A 23,478-nucleotide genomic window follows, 5' to 3' on the forward strand; every position below is an offset into this window, starting at 1 on the left:
TCTACCCAATACGTTCGTATAAATAATTCACTGTGAACGAAGCGGAGTTAAGCAATTTGAAACTCAGAATAATCACAATATATTATCCAAATTTACGTTAACATGGGATACAAAACAGAATCCATAACCGAGCACAACCGTTTTAGTCTAGTCCTCGTGGGCACGCCGCAGTCTTGTACGGACCGGCAACGCTAAATATTATAAATAAATATCTATTTTCGCCATCTTGCACTAAACAGCAGATGATGCAAACAATTCTTAATTGTCTAGTCACATTTTAAAGTCTGATTTCGTGCATAAAGTCGATTATTTGTGAAAAACAATAGATCATTCCGTTCGGACATTTGAGGTTATAGCGGAGCTGTGTGAAGTTAGCGCGGGACCTGATTGGACGGGAGGTGAGTACCTACTGCTTTATCTCGCCTACAATTTTATAACATAACAGTGCCAAGGTCATTTTTGTTAGTTTTAACTATTTCATAATCGCCAATCTTGTTTTTTTCTTTCAATGAATGCCCATTAGATTATACTTCTAATACGCATAACGATAAATAATGAATATAGGTCGTCAAATAGTGAGATGATGTCTGAGTCTGTGTATATTATACGTACATTATGTATACTTGTAGAATATAGGTAATCACGAAATGGCCGTGATACGAGATAATAAAACGATTAGATCTACTAGTCTAAGATTATTTGTTTTGGAAAATATGCAGATACACGGGAAACGGTTAATAGGAACATTTTATTTTAAAAACACAAGTATAAATTTGTAAATGACAAACAACTATGGAAATAACCGGAAATGTACAATAATGCACTTTAATAACTATTTTATTAACTGATAATTCGTGCTTTTGTATGAAACAAATTGGTCCTAAAAACCATAGATATGCCAATATATAGACAATTCTCATTCGGAGCCTACTTATTATACTATACGCCAATGAAAAATTGAAAATTTATTCCATAGACTTTCAGAGTTTTTCATTGGTGGATATAGTGAGGCAACAATATGACATCACAATATTCACGGTTCCAATTTTCGATCGGAGTTATACCCCCCCTGGTCTGGAATTACTGGTTAAAATTCTTGAGATACTTGTTGTTATACCCTGTACACAGTTACAGGGTTAATATAACACAACTTTTTTGAACGTTAGGTATGCAAAATTTCATCAAGAAATATCCAAATTTTGCCTTAAGGGGTGTAAAATAGGGATGGAGTTGTTTTAGAAATATCATATAGATAGTGACCTTTCTCTTGTGTTGAAGGTCAAGTTTGCAAAATTTCATCAAACTCGGAGTAAAACTGTAGAAAAAAAGCCACCCATCCACAGGCACTCTTCTTTATATAATTTTATAGATAAAAATTTAAAAATTGATACAAAAAATATAAAAATTCCCATATAATCAGGAGTTTGATATTTAGAGTATTGTACGGAACATATTCATTGGATTAATATCTGATTCTAATAAGACTCGTGTGATTATTAAGCCTCTCCTTACCCATAAAAAAAACCGGCGCACAGTGGGGAAATAATAATAATATTTTGATGATTTATATAGCGCCGTTTTTGTGCAAAATCACCCCAAGGGCACTGTAAAGAGTAGGGTAATTTAAAGGTGGAATTTTCGATAGTTTTATAAAAGTAAAACATATTAATTAAATATACATGTAGAAACGTTATTATATATTATACATATATAGTGTAGTTATATAACAAGCAAAATTATTTTTAATTGTCTTTATCTGACTTTTTGAGTAGCCAAATGTGCTCTATCACTGTTATCATTGCTACCATCATCAGGATCAGCATCATCTTCATCGTCAGCACTACTACTAACATCACGATGATTATCATCGTCATTGTTACTTCTGTCATCATCATCCTAAGTACTCCGATACCAAAGATATCTTTGTCCGATACCAATACTTGCTACCAATCAGGTTTATTTTATTGATTATCTCAAATCCGTCAAAAAATAAAATTATTAAATTATAATAGCCACTCGTCCTAAAAGTGTCCAAATGTAAGGCCGCATAGTTCCAAAACATAACTTTATTTCTAAATGTATCTGAAATATTTAAAAGTCTAAACCACACTTTATGTAATTGACGTACAATCTGAACAACTACTAATGATAAAAATTGAATGTAAAAAATAAGATACATAGCTGAACTTGACGGTTCCATAATCGCTTTTGGGTTTTATATATTATATTCTGAAAAAATACGTGAACTTAAAGTGTTGCGCTAGCGGCTAGCGCTCGTTTCCAGTGAATAGTCTACGAGCGAGGGCATGGCGGCTATTGGGTTGGGTCTATCTGTTTCTACCTGCTAACGTTATTTTGCTGTAGCCAAAGGCGCACTTCCCAGCGAACGAAGCGACATTGTAAGAATGATATATTTTTTTAAATTTTATTGTTTGAAAATGTAATTTATCGCCCATTGTGTGGATCAATCGCGATTTGAATGGCTATGAAATTATATTACTACCGCTTTTAAATAAATCTAAAATAAAGTGCCTATTGAACATAAATAAATTGTTTGACATTTTAAAACGTTATAATTCTTACTTAATGATAAAATTAACACTATGTTATTATTTTTTTGATAATTAGGTATGTATAATAATAACTTATAATTAATTTATCGATGTTTTTACTTTATTAACATTTTAAATCGAAAACCATGAACCTAAAAAGCACTGGACAGAGCATTCGTGCGATTTTGTATGAATTGCATCGAAGCCAAATCTAAGGTAATGGGGAATTCAAATAAACAAAGTGGTATATATGAACTATTTTTAATTGATTCTTGTATTGTTAATGCAATTATAACGGATTATGATTTCTTTGTATTTGATGAGACAGGAAATAGGAAATGTTATTAAAAACATTCAGCAGGTTTTATTCATTTTTGATACGTCTTTGCCTTCATCCCGCGGCCTGAAATTCTCGAATAGTTCCGTCCAGAGCCTTTTAGGTTCACATTGAAAACACACATCTGTAAACTTGTCAAAAGAATTAGGAAATGTATTTATGAGACTTAATATTTTTAGACTAGAAAACCTAAAAATAGTGTAGATGCCATGCAATTGTTTGATCTATATTACAACGCGGTATTGTCGACTTAAAATAATTCAAAGATTGGTAATTGAGGTACCTAATCTTAAAAAAACTATCAATATTTTCTACTGAAAACCTTTTTACAATATTCAATATACCTACAATAGACAAAATGTATAAAAATATACTCAAATATACAAATATCTAAAGAAAAACAGTTAAATGACTTTCAGAAAAATTTAAACATTAAAACCCCAAATTTTATCAAGCATTGTTCAAAATACTACAGGGTTTTCCAATAAGAGGTGTTATTTTGATATTCAATTGTAAAAGATCAATAGTTTCGTTGCTTGTGCAGCACGTAGCGCCGTCTTGTTGAAAGTAAATGTTGTCCAGATCAATACCATCCAATTTTGGCCATAAAAATCATTAATCATCTGTCGATAGCGATCCATTCACCGTAACTGTTGCTCCAGCCTGATTTTCGAAAAAGTAAGGTCCAATGACTCCGTCAGACCATAAACCGCACCAAACAGTCACACTTTGAGGATAGAGAGGCTTTTCAACAATAAATCTTGGGTTTTCCGAGCCCCAGATGCGACAATTTTGCTTGTTGACGAAGCCACCGACGTGATTCACTCAAGTGAATTTTAATGATTGCAATGCATTTTTAAAGCGTGTATCGTTCCATTTTTATTAATGGCGTAGTTTCTACTTGTCAAATGTCAAAAAATGACAGCTTCAAAAGTAACATCTACCGAAATAGCGGGCTATTCAAAATAACACCTCTTATTGGAAAACCCTGTATGTAGGAATAATTTACTTCGAAAACCTTCCTTTGAACTAAAAATTATCGAAAATATTCATGAATTTCAGCTTAACTTAAAAAAAAACGGACGGGTTGTTTCGGAGAATTTGAACAATTCATCAAATTTCAACGTTCATTTCCGGGTCCTGTGAAAGTCCTATTCAAGTTCTGTTATTATATCATCAAAGGCTAGGTGCTTGACAAAACTGAAATTAAAACAGAACTTTAAAAAATCTTTCACAGAACTTGAAAATGAACGTTGAAATTTGATGAATTGTTCAAATTCTCCGAAACAACCCGTCCTTAAATACTACAGGATTCCATATTTATTATTATGTTTTAAATACTTCTTTTCTGTTTATTTTCTTGTTATGAAAATAAAATTTTAAAATTTTACTTTATTTTATTACTTACTCATTATTATTTATTTAATTATTCGAGCTTGAATTCCTTAACCCAATACAAGAGCTTTGTCGCTTTAAGTTAAAGAAAAGCTATAGTGATTTATTATAATTCTGTCAAAAACATGATGGCAAGCTATTTCCTAATAAAATATGACTCCATTTAGAAGATATCTCAGCCGAGCTTTTCCTGATAAATTTTCAAGCGACGATTTCTTTATGAACATCTTTTCCAAGATCCTCATAACGCATTCCTGTTTTTCTGATAGTTTGTTAGGAAATCTGTCAATTCATTCGTTAAAGGCCTGCAGTACCGTTTTTTTTGCAGGAATATGAATAATTTCACAATGTTTTTAATAAATTTGCAATATTTTATATCAGTAAGTTTTCTCACTGTAAACATGTATTATTTGTATATTTATATTAAAAAAACACATGTTAAATATATATTTTATAACTAAATGATTCTATTATTATTTACACATTAACACTTCGGGCTAATTTCTTCGTTTCTGGGAACAAATCACATGGTCTCACAGAGATCGTTGTATCTTCCTTATTGTCATGGTGACAAATATATGCTAAAAAGTACACCTTTATGAAAGATTTCGAACGCAATTTGATAAAAAAATATTATTTCTATATGAAAAGACAAAAAAAAGTGGAGTTAGAAAAACGTTCGTAGTACCTATATTACGCGTGTTTTTATTTATTTTTTTATATCAGTAATTTTAGTTACAAAAGTGTGCCATATTTTTATATTTTTTATGTTTTCATTCAAAATTTTTATATTTAAAAAAAAAATGTTGATTTCTAATAATAATATTTGAAAGCATATTTTATCACCTTTCAAAAACAGTTTTTAGTTTTCGGATACGTTTAGAAATATTCCATTTATTTGGATTTTATTATAAGACATCTTCTGTCAAAATATGGCCAAGGCCTGAGATGTTATTATTTTTAGTAGGTACACAATAATGTTTTCATTATTATATTTTTGGGTAATTGTATAAAAATAATTTTGGAAAATATGATAGCAATCTATAATTATTATTATCAGGTTTGTTGCTGAGTTCCCAATTACTTTAGACTAGGTGCAAGATGACATGATGAAATGCATTATTATTGTTAGTAATCTGCCAGCAAAATATAAAAGGGGTTTTTAATGTTCCGCTCATGATACGGCGACGTATTTGATCCGGAACAAAATCTCTGTGGATTTTATTATTTAGAGTCAGTGTGGAGAGATTCAAAAGCAAAACTAAGAGATAGTCTCCTCACTGTAGCGATATCATGAGTATTTTATATCATGTTTATTATAGTATGTATTTGCATATCTTATGTCATGTGTATTTATTCTACTTATGCATTTTAACTTTTTTTGTAGCGTAAAAGTTGTTATTTTTTCAGACAAGGTTGAAAAATCATCCACCATCATGATTGGAATAATCCTCCTGATGACAGTGCTCACCATCGCCGCAGCATTGTGGCTGTGGTCTCGTCGCGACCCCCTGTCCCCACCCGGCCCCCTCGGCGTCCCCCTGCTGGGGTCTCTCCTATCACTCAACCCTACCACGCCCCATAAGAGCCTGACCGACATAGCCAGGAAGTACGGCACCCAGGGGGTGTGTGAACTTTTCCTGGGTTCCGTAAGGACCGTCCTGCTGACGGACCCTAAGCTGATCAGAGAGGCCTTTGCCAAGGATGTGTTCTCCGGAAGGGCACCTCTGTATTTGACGCACGGGATCATGCAAGGAAATGGTAAGCTTCAACTTTTACTATTCGATGTATATGCCCATAGAATCTATTATTAATATATACAGGTACAGTGTACACTGAACACGTGAGTGTGCTGCAAAAACTGACTGGCTAATATCAACAAGTATCTTCTCTTACCGAAGATTGGATGTTTCAGAAAAATGCATTGCTCGTCCGCTGTTATAGAAAAGTTATTTGCAGCATAATAATTACACTAATAATAGAAGTATTTTGAAATAACCCCTGCCCAGATTATTTGCTGAAAAAAAAAACAAAACACAAGTTGATATTTGATTGCACCAAAGTGAAAATTGCATGTTACTCTGTTCGTTTATCAAAACAGGTAAGATGCTAGTAACAAATCTACCCATATCAAAATAACAAAAAAGATAATAAACCCACTCAAATTATTAAAAAAGACTTTAGCATATCATTAAAGCGTCTAGACTTCTTAATCAAATGTCAGCAACTGACGTTTACTGGAAGGTTTTCCAATGTTCTTTATCCTAATTTAGTAGGTGGTATCCAATTAAATCTCATCCATGCGATATAGGGAGTGTGCAATATTAATCGGCGATATTAATATCTGTCAAATATTCTTTTCAAATAATTACATAAATTCAACGGAACAAATTTTGAAGGTTCTGCCCTCCGCTTATTTTGAAACAATTTGCCATTTTTTGTCTGAATTTTAATGTTTTGGTGTTTTGTTAATGAAATGAAACTACAAGTGTGTTTTCAAATCAGATAATAATGTAGACTTACCTTAGATGATCTCCTCGCGAAGTTAATGAGCTTTGTGATTCTGTTCCCAGAGGTTGCGGGTTCAAAACCAGTCGTTGTGCAAAAAATAATATAATTTAGTATAATTCGATCAAATTAGGTGTCTACTTTAAGTTTGTGTATTTTTTTCGCTATTTTTTAATCCTTGTTGGTTACAGATGATCTTGATTTTTCTTTGCAAACCGCTGTAAAGATGAATAACATGAATAGACGTTTTAAAAAAACTTATAAGCTGCATAGGAAGAGGAATATTTATTCTCAAACCACGTCCGTCTGGTATAATGCATTTAATTCTTGGAAATATATTCGTGTCAGATTTGGTCTCGACCATTGGCCGTTAAAAATCCGTTCTAACGGCTTGTGCAGGCTGAACCGCTCGTTCGAAAACTTTTCTGCATTTCCGGCGCAAGCTGCGACTGGACTCCCTTGGTTTTCTCCCTCTCCCCTGTGGAGGGGACGGGGGACGTACGACTGATGCGGAGGAAAGGCACGTCTAAAACCAGCATCAATGACCTACGACAAGGCTAGAACCAAATGCACGATGGCGGTTGGGTTTGGCGGGATTTTGAGCGCAGCGGAGTCGATGGCCGAGAACTGCTGCATGTACTTTATTGTTGCCTTGTTTTATAAGGTACGCTGGAATCTGGCAGTTATCAGCTGGCAGGGACACCACTCTGTTTACAGGTGTGCCTAGTTTCTATTCAATTTTTCTTTTTTTGATTTTAGTTTTGTTGTGGTAAAAAATGAGAGTAATAAATACAATGGTATGATATAACGCGTGGTAGGTAACATAACTCTTGTGTGATATAACGCGTGGTAGGAAACAACTCTATAATCCCGACATATTATTTTCATTTTGTTGATTCGCTATTTTATTCCAATAACTGTTTAACATTTTAATGTCTAGATACTTCCTATAAATTCTAATCAACAATTCAATTTCATTTATCAATTTGTCAGATTCTTGAAATAATCGTTGGAATATGTGTAACGTTCTTATGTTATCATTTATTTATTGGTGAGGTCGACGTAAGTTATTTCAATACAAACAGTGACCTCATCAGGAAATATTGGGTTAAAAATATGTGTAACGATAAATATATCCCTCATATCTTAATACCTTATGAAACTATTAAATTGCTCGCTTATTTTCATGAAAAATTCTAATGAATCATTGAACATGTGCTGACTCGTCGAATAAATAACGCGCAAACTAATTGCATCATTATTACTTTGCATGCGAGCGGTACTGGGTGGGCTGACTTTAGATAATATAGCACTGCATCCCTTACGCTAGTCTCAATACGAAATTGAAGAAACATATTAACTATAAGTAACACTCTATTTTTACTTGCTTAATTCTCCATTTCCTCTTAAAACTATTAATTAAGATGTGTTTAAAGAAATATCCACCAGAGGACAAGCAAGTATATGTCTGTTTTTGGAAAGTGGAAAGGTGAGTACATTCCCATGCATCCATCATACTGTTAGTCATTGAAGAAACAGTAGCCTATTCTTAGAGTACCGATTTACCATACATGTGTATAGTACATAAGAACATTTAAAAAAAATGTATACGTAAAAAGGAGACAATAATAAAATTACAAGAAGATAAAGATATCCTTAAAGTAATAACCTTACCACTTCTTATTAACAAACATGTTTTAAATTTTACGCAACTGATCAACAACTATTAATAAACGTGTTTTAAATTTTACATAATCGATAAACAACCATTTATGTATGTTTAATGTTTGTTTGTCAGTTGTGTAAAATACAAAACACGTTTATTTGTAAGAGGATGGATGTGTATAATACGATGTTTACCATCCGTTTATAAAAATTGATTGGAATATGGTTTGGCAAACTTCTCGAGTACGAAGAAGGCAATATTTATTTTTGTTACCATCCCTGTATCTACACAAATCGGGCAGTATTTATTTTTGTTACCATCCCTGTATCTACACAATTCGGGCAGTATTTATTTTTGTTACCATCCCTGTATCTACACAAATCGGGCAGTATTTATTTTTGTTACCATCCCTATATCTACACAAATCGGGCAGTATTTATTTTTGTTACCATCCCTATATCAACACAAATCGGGCAGTATTTATTTTTGTTACCATCCCTGTATCTACACAATTCGGGCAGTATTTATTTTTGTTACCATCCCTGTATCTACACAAATCGGGCAGTATTTATTTTTGTTACCATCCCTGTATCTACACAATTCGGGCAGTATTTATTTTTGTTACCATCCCTGTATCTACACAAATCGGGCAGTATTTATTTTTGTTACCATCCCTGTATCTACACAATTCGGGCAGTATTTATTTTTGTTACCATCCCTGTATCTACACAAATCGGGCAGTATTTATTTTTGTTACCATCCCTATATCAACACAAATCGGGCAGTATTTATTTTTGTTACCATCCCTGTATCTACACAATTCGGGCAGTATTTATTTTTGTTACCATCCCTGTATCTACACAAATCGGGCAGTATTTATTTTTGTTACCATCCCTGTATCTACACAATTCGGGCAACATTATAAATTATTTTTCAAAATGCATTTGCGTCAATTCTTTTGTAAAATGTTTGCACATGAATTCGCTAACCGTCATTAAATATTTGATTTATTGATACACAAGTTAGCGTCTAGCCGAAAAGCCCACATAGGTGTTTAAAAGAACGATTTTTTGCAAATACCGCAGCAGCATCTGGTTTTACCATTAACTCTAACTTTTCGAATCGATGAGTTAATAACCCCGAAAGTTTCAGAATATTCAAAAAAATATTTTTATTTCGCATTACATATTTTGATAGCGCTGCGCCGCTTGGCCGACTTCAGTTTTGATAACTTTAATGATAATGATATGCATGCATAATATTTTTTAATAATTGCATTTGACCCGTTCAAAACTACCTTCAAATATCTCAGTATCGCCCTGTTGATCACTGTCACACAGAATCAAAACATTACTTGAATTTTTTTTTTAATTTCCGGAAATTTACAGAAAATTTCATGTAATAATAGAAATACAAAATTGTGCCATTTCCCACTACTGATAATGATGATAATTTAACAATTTAAGTGTATTTTTCCGTTATAAAATAATGTTGAGGGGGGTGGCGGGAACATAGGATTTATGTACTTGACTCCTAAAATCTTCTCCCTGATAACTTAAAATCCGCAACTCAACTCCATATTTTCAAAACACAAATAACGCAATGGATCCTTACATCTGCAACACATTTCATTCATAATACCCCATACAGTCTACACTGTAACCACCTATCTCTCATCTCTCATCTCCCTTCGCACATGCCTTACATTCCTTATCCAATTTTCCTAATTAAATTATCATATAAAATATTTATAACTAAAACTAAATTGAATTATTTTATGATAATCAGCCATGTTTCGTGTCGTGATAATCGTGATCTGAATAGTCAGGTATTTCCCAACCTTTCTCTTTCCTATCTCTCTCCACTCTCCCAACCTCAACTTATCATGGGTAAATTTTTTAGTCCCTTTTCCCTTATCCTTATTTAAAAAAAAATATGAATGTGAACTAACCAAGACTGCTCTCGTTGTGTTCAAAAGTTTGCGTTAGTTTCAGAAAAGTTACATATTAGGTAGGTCTAAGCAATCTTCCGAACAGACCTTCCATTGATATGCTTGGTGTAACTATAAGTGACCAGCTCAGGTACGGGGGCTCCATCGAAGCCAGAGTAAAGTTGGCCTCTCAGAAGCTGGGCGTACTGTACAGGGCCCGCAGATACTTTAATAGTACACAACTGCTGACCCTGTACAAATCGCAAGTGCGCCCTACTGTCGAATTTGGCATCCATCTCTGGTCCGGAGCCCCAAAATACCTGAAAAAAACCCTTGACTCTGTGCAGAAACGGGCGGTCCGTTTGATAGATTCCCCAATCTTAACAAACGGACTGCAATCTTTACAGCACAGGCGTCAGGTAGGTATGCTGTCCTTGTTCTATCGGTATTACAATGGAAGATGCTCTGAGGAACTAGCGTCATTGATCCCTTCGGCACCGGTGCGTAGTCGGGATACACGCCAAACGCGCGCCCAAAATTTGTACACGGTTGACATTTGTCACATGAGAACGGGTCGCTTCTACGATTCGTTCTTAAGTTCAACAGCTCGGCTGTGGAACGAACTGCCGGCCTCTGTGTTTCCTCCCTCCTACAACATGGGACTCTTCAAGACCCATGTTCACTCCTTCATCTCCACAAAAAGACCCTCTACACAGCATCCCCAAAGATGACATAGGCCCCGAGGGAAATTATTTACTTCAGGGTCTCCTGTGTGCAGTTAATAAAAAAAGGTATCTATTTAATCAAATATATCTTAAATTTTCTGACATGACTTCTTGTACCTACCTAGGTACCTATCTGCGTATGTATTTTTCTGTAGTTGTTGGGAGTAGATTGTACCTATTTATGTTAACCGCTCGAGTGATTTTCGGCATATGAAGCTGAGTTTGCAAAACGTCTTGAGTGATCGCACGCCATAATATGCCATTTTTAACTCAAGATTTGAATCCTATAATTTCTATACCCGCTATATCCGATTTTTTGACAAAATGATCTGAGTATGACATCTTGTTCACATTTTTGCGAGCAACAAGAGGAGCCTAAAATTGAGTTTCAAAACCCTCCTTATCACGACCAAAAACCATGTTAAAACTGCGAGTGAGAAACCAAATCCGCTATATCATACAGAAAGTTACTATCAAAACGAGCTATATCGGATTCAACCAATCATAAGCAGTTATTTTGCCAAAATACAATATGGCCGCCGCTCTGACGCCACGCTCGTGTGTCAAAATGATCTACGCGTGTGTTTCTAAACCCGCCATGTCAGCTCAGTTGACTTTCAAAAGCCTCTATATCACGAATATATATATGAAGTGAGTATCAAAATCCGCTTTATCCATTTTATTTATCGAAATTACTTAATTATTGCTAGACATTTATAGAAAAATAAATGCTTTTCGAAATTTTATTACTCCAATTCATCATATAAAAAATTGTAATGCAATTACTTATGTACGCTAGAGATGTGACAGTTTTTTGCGGTTTTCTCCAAATCAATGAAAGTTGATATAGCGGGTATAGAAATTACACGACTCATTTCACGCACCTACGATTTTTCAATATTTTTTTTATAAATCCTAAAAATATAGGATGGACGGTAAAATGTAGGTGAGTTCATTGGCTATATGGCACTATAACCAGTTTATATATCTCCGTATTAAAATTCATATGTGCAATTTTGAATGAGGGTGAGAAATTTTTAACTCGAACGCCAATCACTCAACTCATATTTTAGTTATTGACGCCACCACTCGAGTGGTTAGAGTCTAGTCAGCGAGGGGGTTAAATTATTCTTAAAAATAAAAGTAAAATGGAAACAATTAATAATAATAATATCATATCTACCTCTATCTCTTTGTGAGCAGTTGAAGTTCCAAGGCTGTCACCTCTCTTGTCAGGATGATAATGCATTATTGCAATACTCAACGCATTGCCTTATTAATTATTCATTTTGCATCTTAATATACGCCTTTTTTTAATGCAATGCTTAAGTTTTTTAAGGTACGAATTTACATATTTTTTTCTTCATAAAAACTGGTTATGTTTGTGTCAGTTATCGCTACTAGATAATATCATAAAAACTGGTTATTTTTGCGTTAGTTTTCGCTACTCGATAATGTTATAAAAACTGGTTATGTTTGCGTTAGTTATCGCTACTAGATAATATCATGAAAAACAGCAGTTACTATTTTATTTTATTTCATTTAAACGCCTAGAGGGCTTTTACATATAATACGGTACATCTTTTTGAAATATTTCAATGAAAAATGTAGGTCACAAAACATATTATGAGAGTTGACAAAATATAGGTAACATAAATTATGTGACATAAATACATGACATAAAAATAGATAACTGCCAGTATTATAATAATATAATATGAAGTTTGAAGAGCTTTATTTCAGTAGTCATAAAATAAAAATTACTTTGATTGCTAGAAGTAAACTATGAAAATTGACAAATAAATTGAAATACAATTTTCAATCCAAAAACTTTTAATCGATTGTTTGCAATTAATTAAGGAAGTTCATACATTTTTTTCTTATTTTTTTCTTGATATTCAGCAAATTTTTTCCAGTATTTTTCCGTGACTACTAAAGTAAAACTTTACAGGTGACCACAATATATACGGCTTTTGTCTTATCTTACTTAGGTACACTCTTTACAGGTGACCACAATATGTACGGCTTTTGTCTTATCTTACTTAGGTACACTCTTTACAGGTGACCACAATATGTACGGCTTTTGTATTATCTTACTTAGGTACACTCTTTACAGGTGACCACAATATGTACGGCTTTTGTCTTATCTTACTTAGGTACACTCTTTACAGGTGACCACAATATGTACGGCTTTTGTCTTATCTTACTTAGGTACACTCTTTACAGGTGACCACAATATGTACGGCTTTTGTCTTATCTTACTTAGGTACACTCTTTACAGGTGACCACAATATGTACGGCGTTTGTCGTATCTTACTTAGGAACACACTTTACAGGTGACCACAATATATATGGCTTTTGTCTTACATTATTTGAGATTTTCACAGTTTTATCGTGATTGATTTTGGGTTTTTTATGCCGTGTTGCGCTTCCTCCTTCCTTAGTTAATATTTAGACCTTTTTTTAAATGAAAGATATTCCCGGGTTATTGTGAATAACCTGATAATAATTCGAATATTTCTTATGAACACCACAGTAAGCGCAAATATTGCTTGTGTTGTAATGGAGGATTTAGCCAGCTGAGGAATTGAACTCACGTCGCCTGGGTGGGACCCAGACGCGATGCCATCTCCGACCGGCCATATTTATATTTAGTCTCTATTAATGTTGATATAACTAATAGAGACGACGGGGCTTATCTTAATCGTTCTTGGTATTCGGTACTTAATGGCTACATTAAAACTAAACGCTGAAAACCACATTAATTCCATTAAATATTTTACGGAAATACCGGCCTTATCACATCATCACTTCTACGTACATAAACACACACTTCACCGCAATCTACATATCTGGCCTGATGTTGGATACTGTAACACTGTTCGTAACGTTGGCTATAGAAGGAGGAACATGGCATAATAACCCAAAAATTAATCACGATAAACCTTTTTTGGTCTTTTTTAATATGATTTCCACCTTCGACAATCCACTCAAGCGACAAGTCTCTTAATTGGAATGTTCCTGGAAGGACGAGTACACTCTTTCAGAGCGCTTCTCCGCCATCACATGGGAAGCTTATGGCGCAGACAGCGCCAATCAAGTAACAAAATCATCACTGCCATGGTTGCCTGGATGGAGTCCCCTCTGATGGCCCTCTGGAGACGGGAGATGTGCAAATATCCTCCATAAACGGCTGTTTACACTCATTTTTGTGTTTATATTTTATCTTTTTTTCACTAAAATTCCGCTTTTTTGTGCCTGTCGGAATCACCTATGATTATTATTATTATTTTTCATTTTATTTTTTATTACTCTAATTATGTATATTATTTCAAATATGGAATGTATTGTATTGCACTACCCCTGCATACATTCGGGAATAAATTTTTATTATTATTAATAACTTCAGGACTCTAGCAACCTCTCCAGGTCTATCCCCTAGAGATACTACCATTCCTTTGCATCAAGGTTAATGTCCATATACACTTTTTATAATATCCACCTTGATGGATTTTTGATATTTTTATTTCATGCAGAACATTGTATAAATTAAATATGATAAATAATGAGTATTTTATCACCCACCGAGCTAGAGATGTCCCTTTATTATTTCGTTCTAATGTCAAATTTATTATACGTGTGAATGTTTTTTTTGTGCGATAAAACTATTTTTTCAATTTAATTTCGTCATCCAGAGACGCACTTACTGTGACATTAAAACTAAGTAAACACATACGTTTTTCTCTGCAGTTATATATGTATTATAGTAACCAACAATTTATGTGTTGTCTTATCGGATTGCTTTACGCCTGACGTGTGACATTTGAAAGCGTAGGTAAGCGCAAGCGTTTCTTATCAATATTTGATATTGTTTTTGTATTACAAAACAAATATATAAGTCACAGATACTCAAAATTAATTTCGATTATAAGGTCAATAAATGCGTCAATGACTTGTAAATTGCACAACAGTAATATTAAACGATACAAAGGTTTTATTATTAAATTGAACCTACATAATAAATTGTACGTATATTGTTAAACGATTGACGTCCTTTGACTTTAAGTTCTTAAAGGCTGCGATGGTCTGCCCATGTTGAAATAATGTTGTGCCCCTAGTACAAGTTGGCCTAAAGCAATGGGTGCAACAAGTGCTAGCCCAATGTGTACAGGATCACTTGGCGCATATTGCCGTTGCACGCGTTGGCCAGCAAACCCGATTATTGTCGGTTTTCGTACAAATATCAATGGATCTTGGCGTCAACTCGTCAACGATTTGGGAGGCAGTTTTTGGTACCGCCACCCAAGTAGCCATTTATTGTATAACCAACACCTCTACCATAGGTCACCTAAAGTGGTTCCCTACGTTTGGTGATTTAGTAGGGGTGCCCGGGCTCATCGGGTGAGGTGAGTTCAGGACGCGCTGATTTGGAGAAACCCTTAGACCTCTCCAATTGGTCTCTCGACCCATACCTTTGAGCTGCAGCGGGAGGAATAGATTCATACATCCGTCACTCTTGGACATACCCATCCCATTATTCCTAACCACCTCTGACACCTTTTTCCTAACCAGAACTTTATTTCCTTAAAACGATCTTCCATGCAGCTTCCCCAAAGATGACATAGGCCCTGAAGGAGGCAAGAGTGTGCCCAATGCGTTGGGTACTAGGGGGACTATAGATGGTAGAACATTAGCTCGTGAGGTACCAACTACTAACCTACCCAACGGAAATGATCTGAAGTTGATTATTTTGTCCCAGGGATAATTTGCGCCGAGGGAGAGCTGTGGAAGGACCAGCGCCGCCTGCTGTCCGCGTGGCTCAAGACCTTGGGGGCGACCAAGGTGGGCCCCAGGAGACATAACCTGGAGATGCGGCTGGCTAAATCAGTGGACAACTTTGAGCAGGTAGGTCTACTACAACTAGACTGGTTTATAACCTATAGATTGTTTCGTTACGTTTAATATGTATTAATTTAAGGAATACAGGACAATTATAAATATTTTTACATTGGAATAACTTAGTGAGTAAAAGCTTAGTTTGTAATATTTAATCATCTTTTGTGTATTTTTTGTTTCACATCTTTCGGGTGGGAGTCGTTAATATTGTCTTCAGTTACTAAACATTACGATGTGCGGTTTTACTTATTAAGTTATTCCACTGTACAAATATTTATCCTTGATATAGAAAACTTTGCAATCACACATAAAGGTTCTCAAACAGGTAGCTCTCAGTCAAAGTATACAGTTACAAATAACGTAAGTTGATTTGGTCGATATAGCACAGTGGTCAGAGCACTTCCCCCGCAAGAAGTCCATGGTTCAATTTCCAGATGCGACTTTGTCTTCTCTGTTTCAAATCTTTCGTTTGAAAGTCGTTAATACTCGTATTTTCTTCAATGATTAAATATTACTGTTACAGTTATAAAATAAATATGTTATGAGAATGTTGGAAAAGATGTTGATAAATAAATCGTCGCTTGTAAATTTATGAGGAAAAGCTCGGCTGAGATATATTCTAAATGGAGTCATATTTTATTAGGAAATGGCTTGCCATCATGTTTTTGACAGGATTTTAATAAATCAGCATAAAAAGTAAAATCACTAAAGCTTTTCTTTAACTTAAAGCGACAAGGCTCATGTATTTTGGTTAAGGAATTCAAGCTTGAATAATTAAATAAATAATGAGTAAGTAATAAAATAAAGTAAAATTTTACTTTCATAACAAGAAAATAAACAGAAAAGAAGAAATTTAAATATAATAACAAATATGGAATCCTATAGAAGTTTTAGTTTTTTTAAAGTTAAGCTGAAATTCATGAATATTTTCGATAATTTTTAGTTCAAAGGGAGGTTTTCGAAGTAAATTATTCCTACATACAGGGTTTTCCAATAAGAGGTGTTATTTTGAATAGCCCGCTATTTTGGTGGATGTTACTTTTGAAGCTGTCGTATTTTGACTTTGACAAGTAAAAACTACGCCATTAATAAAAATGGAACGATACACGCTTCAACAACGCATTAAAATTATTAAATAATTCACTTGAGTGAATCAAACGCAAATCATCTTGAGTGATGAGGCTCATTTCCACATCGGTGGCTTCGTCAACAAGCAAAAATGTCGCATTTGGGGCTCGGAAAACCCAAGAATTATTGTTGAAAAGCCTTTTTATCTTCAACGTGTGACTGTTTGGTGCGGTTTATGGTCCGGCGGAGTCATTGGACCTTACTTTTTTGAAAATGAGGCTGGAGCAACAGTTACGGTGAATGGATCGCTATCGAGAGATGATTAATGATTTTTTATGGCCGGAATTAGATAGTACTGATCTGGCCAAAACGTTTACTTTCAACAAAACGGCGCTACGTGCCACACAAGCATCGAAACCATTATTCTTTTATGATTGAATATCAAAATAACACCTCTTATTGGAAAACCCTGTAGTATCTACGAAATTTATTTATTCATTAACTCCCTTCGGGCTTTTATATAAAATAATTTATTTCTTCAAATCACGTGTATACAATGACGAAATGCAGAATTATTGCGATTGTTATAAACACGCGTTCCCGGAACGTGATATGTTTTACTAAAAGTTTATTAGAAAACCCATTACTTCATTCGAAAAGGGCCTGCAATCTCGTTTTAACCGGCTTACGAATAATTTTAATAGATAAATAAGCAATATTTTTTTCTTAGTGTAAGTTTAATTATACTATAGGTAAGTTTCTTGTTTGTTCCTAACACAAATCAATTTTGGGTTTAAATTAGATAAAAATACCTTATAATAATAACATAATAAATAAATGGCCGGGTTTCCAGCACTAAAGTTGAAAAAAAACTGAAAAATTCGGAGAAAATTCAACCATACGCATTATTTTTTAGGTATAAATTACTTTATCTGTTATACAACATCTGATTAATATTTATTATTTTAACCTTTCGCGTTCATCGACTTAAGTCCGTTGTGGGAATGTTTTTTTATCAATTGAAATGCAACTCTATTAACCTTCAAAAAATTCGTATATCACGAGAAGTATGCCTGAAATTGATAACCTTTGAATAAGATTTTGGAATCTGAATACAATTACTATCATTGGTAGACAGCGAATGAATGAAAGTTTGTTTTTTTCATATATGTTATTGACTTATTTGTGTCGTTTTATTCTCGAATTCTTGTTTTTATCGCAAAATAGTTGGACTATTAGCGATACAATATGAGTACTTTTAGTGCACGGAGAAATCTAACTGAAATAAAATATTGCTAATTTATTAAAAAATCTCTTCTTATTATTCGTATTCCTGTTATAAACGAGACTGGAGGCCTTCAACTAATTAATTGACTGATTTCCTAGTGAACTATCTACTTTTTAGAAAATGGCCTGCTATCACCATTTTAACAGGATTTTAATAAATGAGCAATACTCATTTTTCTCCGTGTGCTTCTAATCAAGTTTTTTTTACCACGAATGGCACTGAATATGCTATAAATGACGGCCTCCGTGGTCTAGGGGTAAAGCTCTCGACTAGCAAGCTGGGGGTCGCGGGTTCAAATCCCTTATAAATTTTATTTTATTTTATTTGTGTTATATCACAAATTACTCATTTAAAATAATAATAGTATATTTTTGGCACGTTCCAGAGAGGAAGATTTTCTCATTATTGCCCTGGTGTAAGACCACCATTCAGAATTGAAACGTTGTTTGAAATGGATCTGAATAGCTAGGTACTTTTCCCCACTTTCTCTTTCCCTTCACCAATACCGTCAGCCTCACAACATACCCCAATTGCGTATTCCATAGTCTCACTAGTTCCAGACTGTTGGAAGCAGTTGGGAATCTTATACATAAAAATATAAATAAATTTATTAAAAAAAATATGTTAAATTCAATGGATACCGGTCGAGACAGCCAATCAAGATTCCGTAATCTGTCTCTCTCACGCTATCTGACATCGCATGTCACCATTCCATTCAATTTTGAACTTGTACTGAGAAACCGAATTTCTGAATTTGAAATTTAAGCAAAGAATGGTCACTTTTGGATCACGAAACACGCCCACATGACAAATGGTTTATGGGTGTGGCATTATGTAGTATGAAATTATTTCAGAAAATATCATCTCGTTCCGACCCCGCTGCACCGCTGGATCTGCACCCCATTCTGGCGGACTTCATTGGCAACTTCATCAACGAGCTGTTATACGGGGTGACCTTCCACGAGGACGATGAGACCTGGAAGTGGCTGATGCACATTCAGGAGGAGGGCGTTCGGGCCATGGGGGTGGCCGCTGTTGTCAACTTCTTGCCCTATCTCAGGTACCCTCACTAGGTTGCTTACTGCTTACTACTTACACATCGTCAGGTTCACATTACGGCATGCATACCAAAAAATATTCTCCTTTATTGATTTCTTACTGACATGCAGTGACCTAAATTATTCAACCGGGGGGTTCGCGTTCGTGAAATAGTTAAAGTATATGCCTTGATACATTTTGCATATAAGCATTTTTCATTTGCCGACAGTCTGGGGATGTTGGAAAGTTTGTTGGTAATTAAATTTAAGCCTCCGCATGCCCAATTTCTACCAGGGTCGAGTACTAAACATTTTTGTGGTTTTGTTGTTTTGGGTTTTGTTATTCTTTTCAAGTTTTACTAAACTATTTTTTCCTTTTCAGGTTCTTCTTGAAGTCGATTCGGAAAACGATTCATTGCATTGTCTCTGGACAGATGCAAACCCATACAATCATGAGAAGTATAGTCGAAGCTCGTCGCAGATTCAAAAGAGTGAATTCGCCTAGCGAAAATTCACAAGAAAAAAATCTGGAATTTTTAAGCGAAAAAATCAAATGTGTTCACTATGGAATAATCAACGACAACTCCGCTAAATCCCACTTCTTCAGTCCCTCCAATCTCATAATGTCAGAAGGGGAGTGTCTTTTGGATTACTATTTGGAAGAGCAGGAAAGGAGACAAGCAACCTGCCCCGGAGAAGAGGCGACAGAGAGGTTGTCTGACAAACAGTTGCTCTTCCTGATGTGTGACGTGTTTGGAGCCGGCCTGGACACATCGCTGGTATCGCTTCTGTGGTTCCTTTTGTTCATCGCAATCAATAAGAAAGATCAGGTTAGTATCATAAAATTATTCACTATTTATTTTATTGATACATGATTTAGAGAGTACATGTGGTTTTTTGTGATATTTCACCCTCCATGCTAGGGATGACCCTGTGTTATGGCGGGTGAATTTTACAGTTTTCAGACATAGAGTCTATACATTACTATAATATAAAAAAATAAAAATTTGAAAAATGATGTATAGCTAGCTAGTTATAAGTATTACTCTAATGACATAATTTTGGCTCAAACAGATATGTAACGTATTTCCACAATGTCATCCATTGATCTGATGGCGTATTACGACTATAATTTTGCTTTTGGTTTTCAGAGGACCATGAGGAATGAACTGATCTCAGTTTGTGGAGACCGCAATCCTTCCATAGAGGATCTCCCTCACCTGCCCTTCACCAGAGCTGCAATGTGCGAATCACAGAGAATAAGGTCGGTTGTTCCTGTAGGAATACCACACGGCTGCTTGAAGGTACTTAAACAGCTAAGAATTGCTGCTTTAGTCCGAATATATATTTTTTAAATTTTATTTAGCCGAGAATTAATACGAACCTACATAATTTCAGGATACGATGCTAGGAGGCTATTTGATCAAAAAAGGCACGATGGTGATGCCCTTACAGTGGGCTATTCACATGGACGGAGAGGCATGGAATGACCCGACCACCTTCAATCCTTCCAGGTTCCTCGGTGAAGAGAGTGAGCTCCTCACTCCTCGGCATTTCATCCCATTTCAAACAGGTCAGAAAAAAAATATTCTTAAACAACCGCTTTTATTATATTAATGACGGGTTGTTTCACAGAATTTGAACAATTCTTCAAATTTCAAAGTTGATTTTCAAGTTCTGTGAAGGTGTCTATTCAAGTTATTATTTCAGTTTTGTGAAACAACTGGCCAATAATGATACAATAACAAAACTTGAGTAGAACCTTCTCAGAACTATAGAATCAACATTGACGAATTGTTCAAATTCTCTGAAACAACCCATCCTAAGTTTATAATTGAATATACCTCTAACGTAAATTCGCTGTATCACCAAAGTGGCTGCGAGCTACGAATAAACTCAGTCAAAAAAGGTTTAAGCAAATTGTAAGAACTTCCGTCAGCAGTAATTTTTAAAATATCTTTAATTTACGATCGCTCTGCTGCATTGTTTGTGAGAAGCGGTCGATAAAGTTTTGACCATTTCCACTTCTGCGTCATTATTACTTTTCGTTTTTCAGGAAAGCGCATGTGTCCCGGAGACGAGTTAGGCCGCAATATCTTGTTTATGTTCGGGGCGCGCCTGGTGGCCAAATACAGCCTGGAGGTGGAAGGGGCTCTGCCAGACCTGGCCGGGGTCATGGGGCTCACCCTCTCACCTCCGCCTTATCATATTAAATTGATTCCTATCAAAAATACTATTTGAAGCTGTCTAACTTGATGATGCTGGCGATTGAGGGTCTTCTTTTCGTGGTGCCATCATCTATTGATGCATCCAAGCATTTAAATTACCTATTGGAATCAGGAACAACCTACCAAAATTGTACTGGCATGAATTACGTTAGTTTCAAAGCTATGAGGTCCGGCATCTTCCTGTGCCTCGTCTCATATTAATCTTCGCCTTGGTAAACAATTATTGGCTTACATTGTATTTGATACTCTTCGTGGTTTGGTCGACAATTTACGCAGAATAACTTTGATAGAGAATCTCTAGATATATTGATTAGCCCATGTGGACAAGGTAATTTGAGGATGCGCATATAAATTCTTAGTAAGATCTAATTCGGTTAAAAAGCTTACATTAGTACCTATTTAAGTTTTCATATTACATTATGTAATTTTTTAAACATTTTTACTATTTTTTATGCATTGAAAATACCCCGTCGGGGTAAATAAATAGTTAAATTGTTTCTCAATTGTAGAACAACATTTTTTATCTTTTTTGATTCTGTTTAAAAATTAAGATGTTTTGTCTAATACATTGGTAATTAAATAAATATTTTAACTTTATATTAATCACTAACAAAATGCAGTAACTTCATTTCGAATCAAATTTATATTTTATAATGTTACCTGTAATATCATACGCTCTGATAGATTACTTTTTTACTCCTAAACCAAACTCAAGAGCTAGTTCTTTTCGTAGGTGTAGAAATACTAAAAAACATAGTTTTCACCATTTTATTCTTATGCCATTTACTATGTTACAATATTATAAATTAAATGTTTTATACGTTGTGTACTATAAATGAATAAATTGAAACATTCTTTTTCGAAATAAAAATATAAACAAAACGTATTCTGTTAAATTCTAAAGGTTTATTGATAAATTTTTGTATTATGTAATCTTATTGCATTTTATCTTTATTTATTTATTTCAGTATATTCTGTTAAATTCTATAAGGTTTTTTGCTTTATTTTTGTATTGTATAATCTTTATTAATTATTTTTTAAATTGAGATGTTTTATCTAATACGTTGGTAATTAAAGAAAAATTGAGATTTTTTGTCTAATACGTTAGTGATTAAAAAAACTTTATAATGTATTCTGTTAAATTCTAAAGGTTTATTTTTAAATTAATTTTTGTATTCTATAATAAAATTTGTATTTTTCCCGTTCTCATAAATCTAACTTCAACTGTAAACGGGTATTCCGATCGTGTACCGGTACACCGGCGATCAATGCTGCTAGATCGTTAGAGCAGGCTCCATTAAAATACTTGTACAACAGACTCGGCATGCCCACGTTGCGTCTGTGAATTAGAGATGGCAATTGATCTATTAACAACGATGTCAATCAGACGGACCGCCGTCCTCTGCAAAGAATCAAGTAGGTTTATCAAGTATTGTGGGGCTACAGCCCAGAGGTGGCTCCCAAATTCAATTGCTGGGCGTACCTATGATTTTTATTGGGTTGGCGGCTGGTCACCATTGAAGAATCTGCAAGCCCTATACAAGACGCCCAGATTTATGAGCTTGCCCCGATTCTTGAGACGGATGTACTTACTCCAAGCATTTCTTATAATATATTATATATATATAGTAGTTATTTAGTATAAATATAGTCTTTATTTTATTTCATTTCTTAAATATAGTCTTTATTGGGGAGGGTGCTTGATTTAGCTGTTAAAAAGGTAAGAAGGTGTATAAGGAAAGAGGATATGTGGATATTAAAAAAAATTCAGTTTACATCATAATTGTTTTATTTAAAAAAATACTTAAAAATGGTTTCTTATGAAAATAGGTTTTTGTAAGAAACATC

At 34.5% G+C, this 23,478-nt stretch overlaps 1 protein-coding gene across 1 annotated transcript; it reads left to right on the forward strand.

Annotated features, from left to right (window-relative positions):
- Positions 1–156: 156 nt before the first annotated feature.
- On the forward strand, positions 157–23,446 carry phtm (cytochrome P450 enzyme phantom). Its single transcript, XM_089634244.1, has 8 exons — positions 157–398; positions 5,695–6,045; positions 15,873–16,018; positions 19,220–19,425; positions 19,785–20,232; positions 20,554–20,706; positions 20,801–20,975; positions 21,459–23,446. Exons 2-8 carry the CDS (start codon positions 5,721–5,723, stop codon positions 21,641–21,643), a joined length of 1,638 nt encoding a protein of 545 aa, XP_089490370.1. The 5' UTR covers positions 157–398; positions 5,695–5,720; the 3' UTR covers positions 21,644–23,446.
- Positions 23,447–23,478: the final 32 nt, after the last annotated feature.

This window comes from Hesperophylax consimilis, chromosome 8, assembly GCF_061612785.1.
Source record: "Hesperophylax consimilis isolate HC1 chromosome 8, BYU_Hcon_1.0, whole genome shotgun sequence".
NCBI lineage: Eukaryota > Metazoa > Arthropoda > Insecta > Trichoptera > Limnephilidae > Hesperophylax > Hesperophylax consimilis.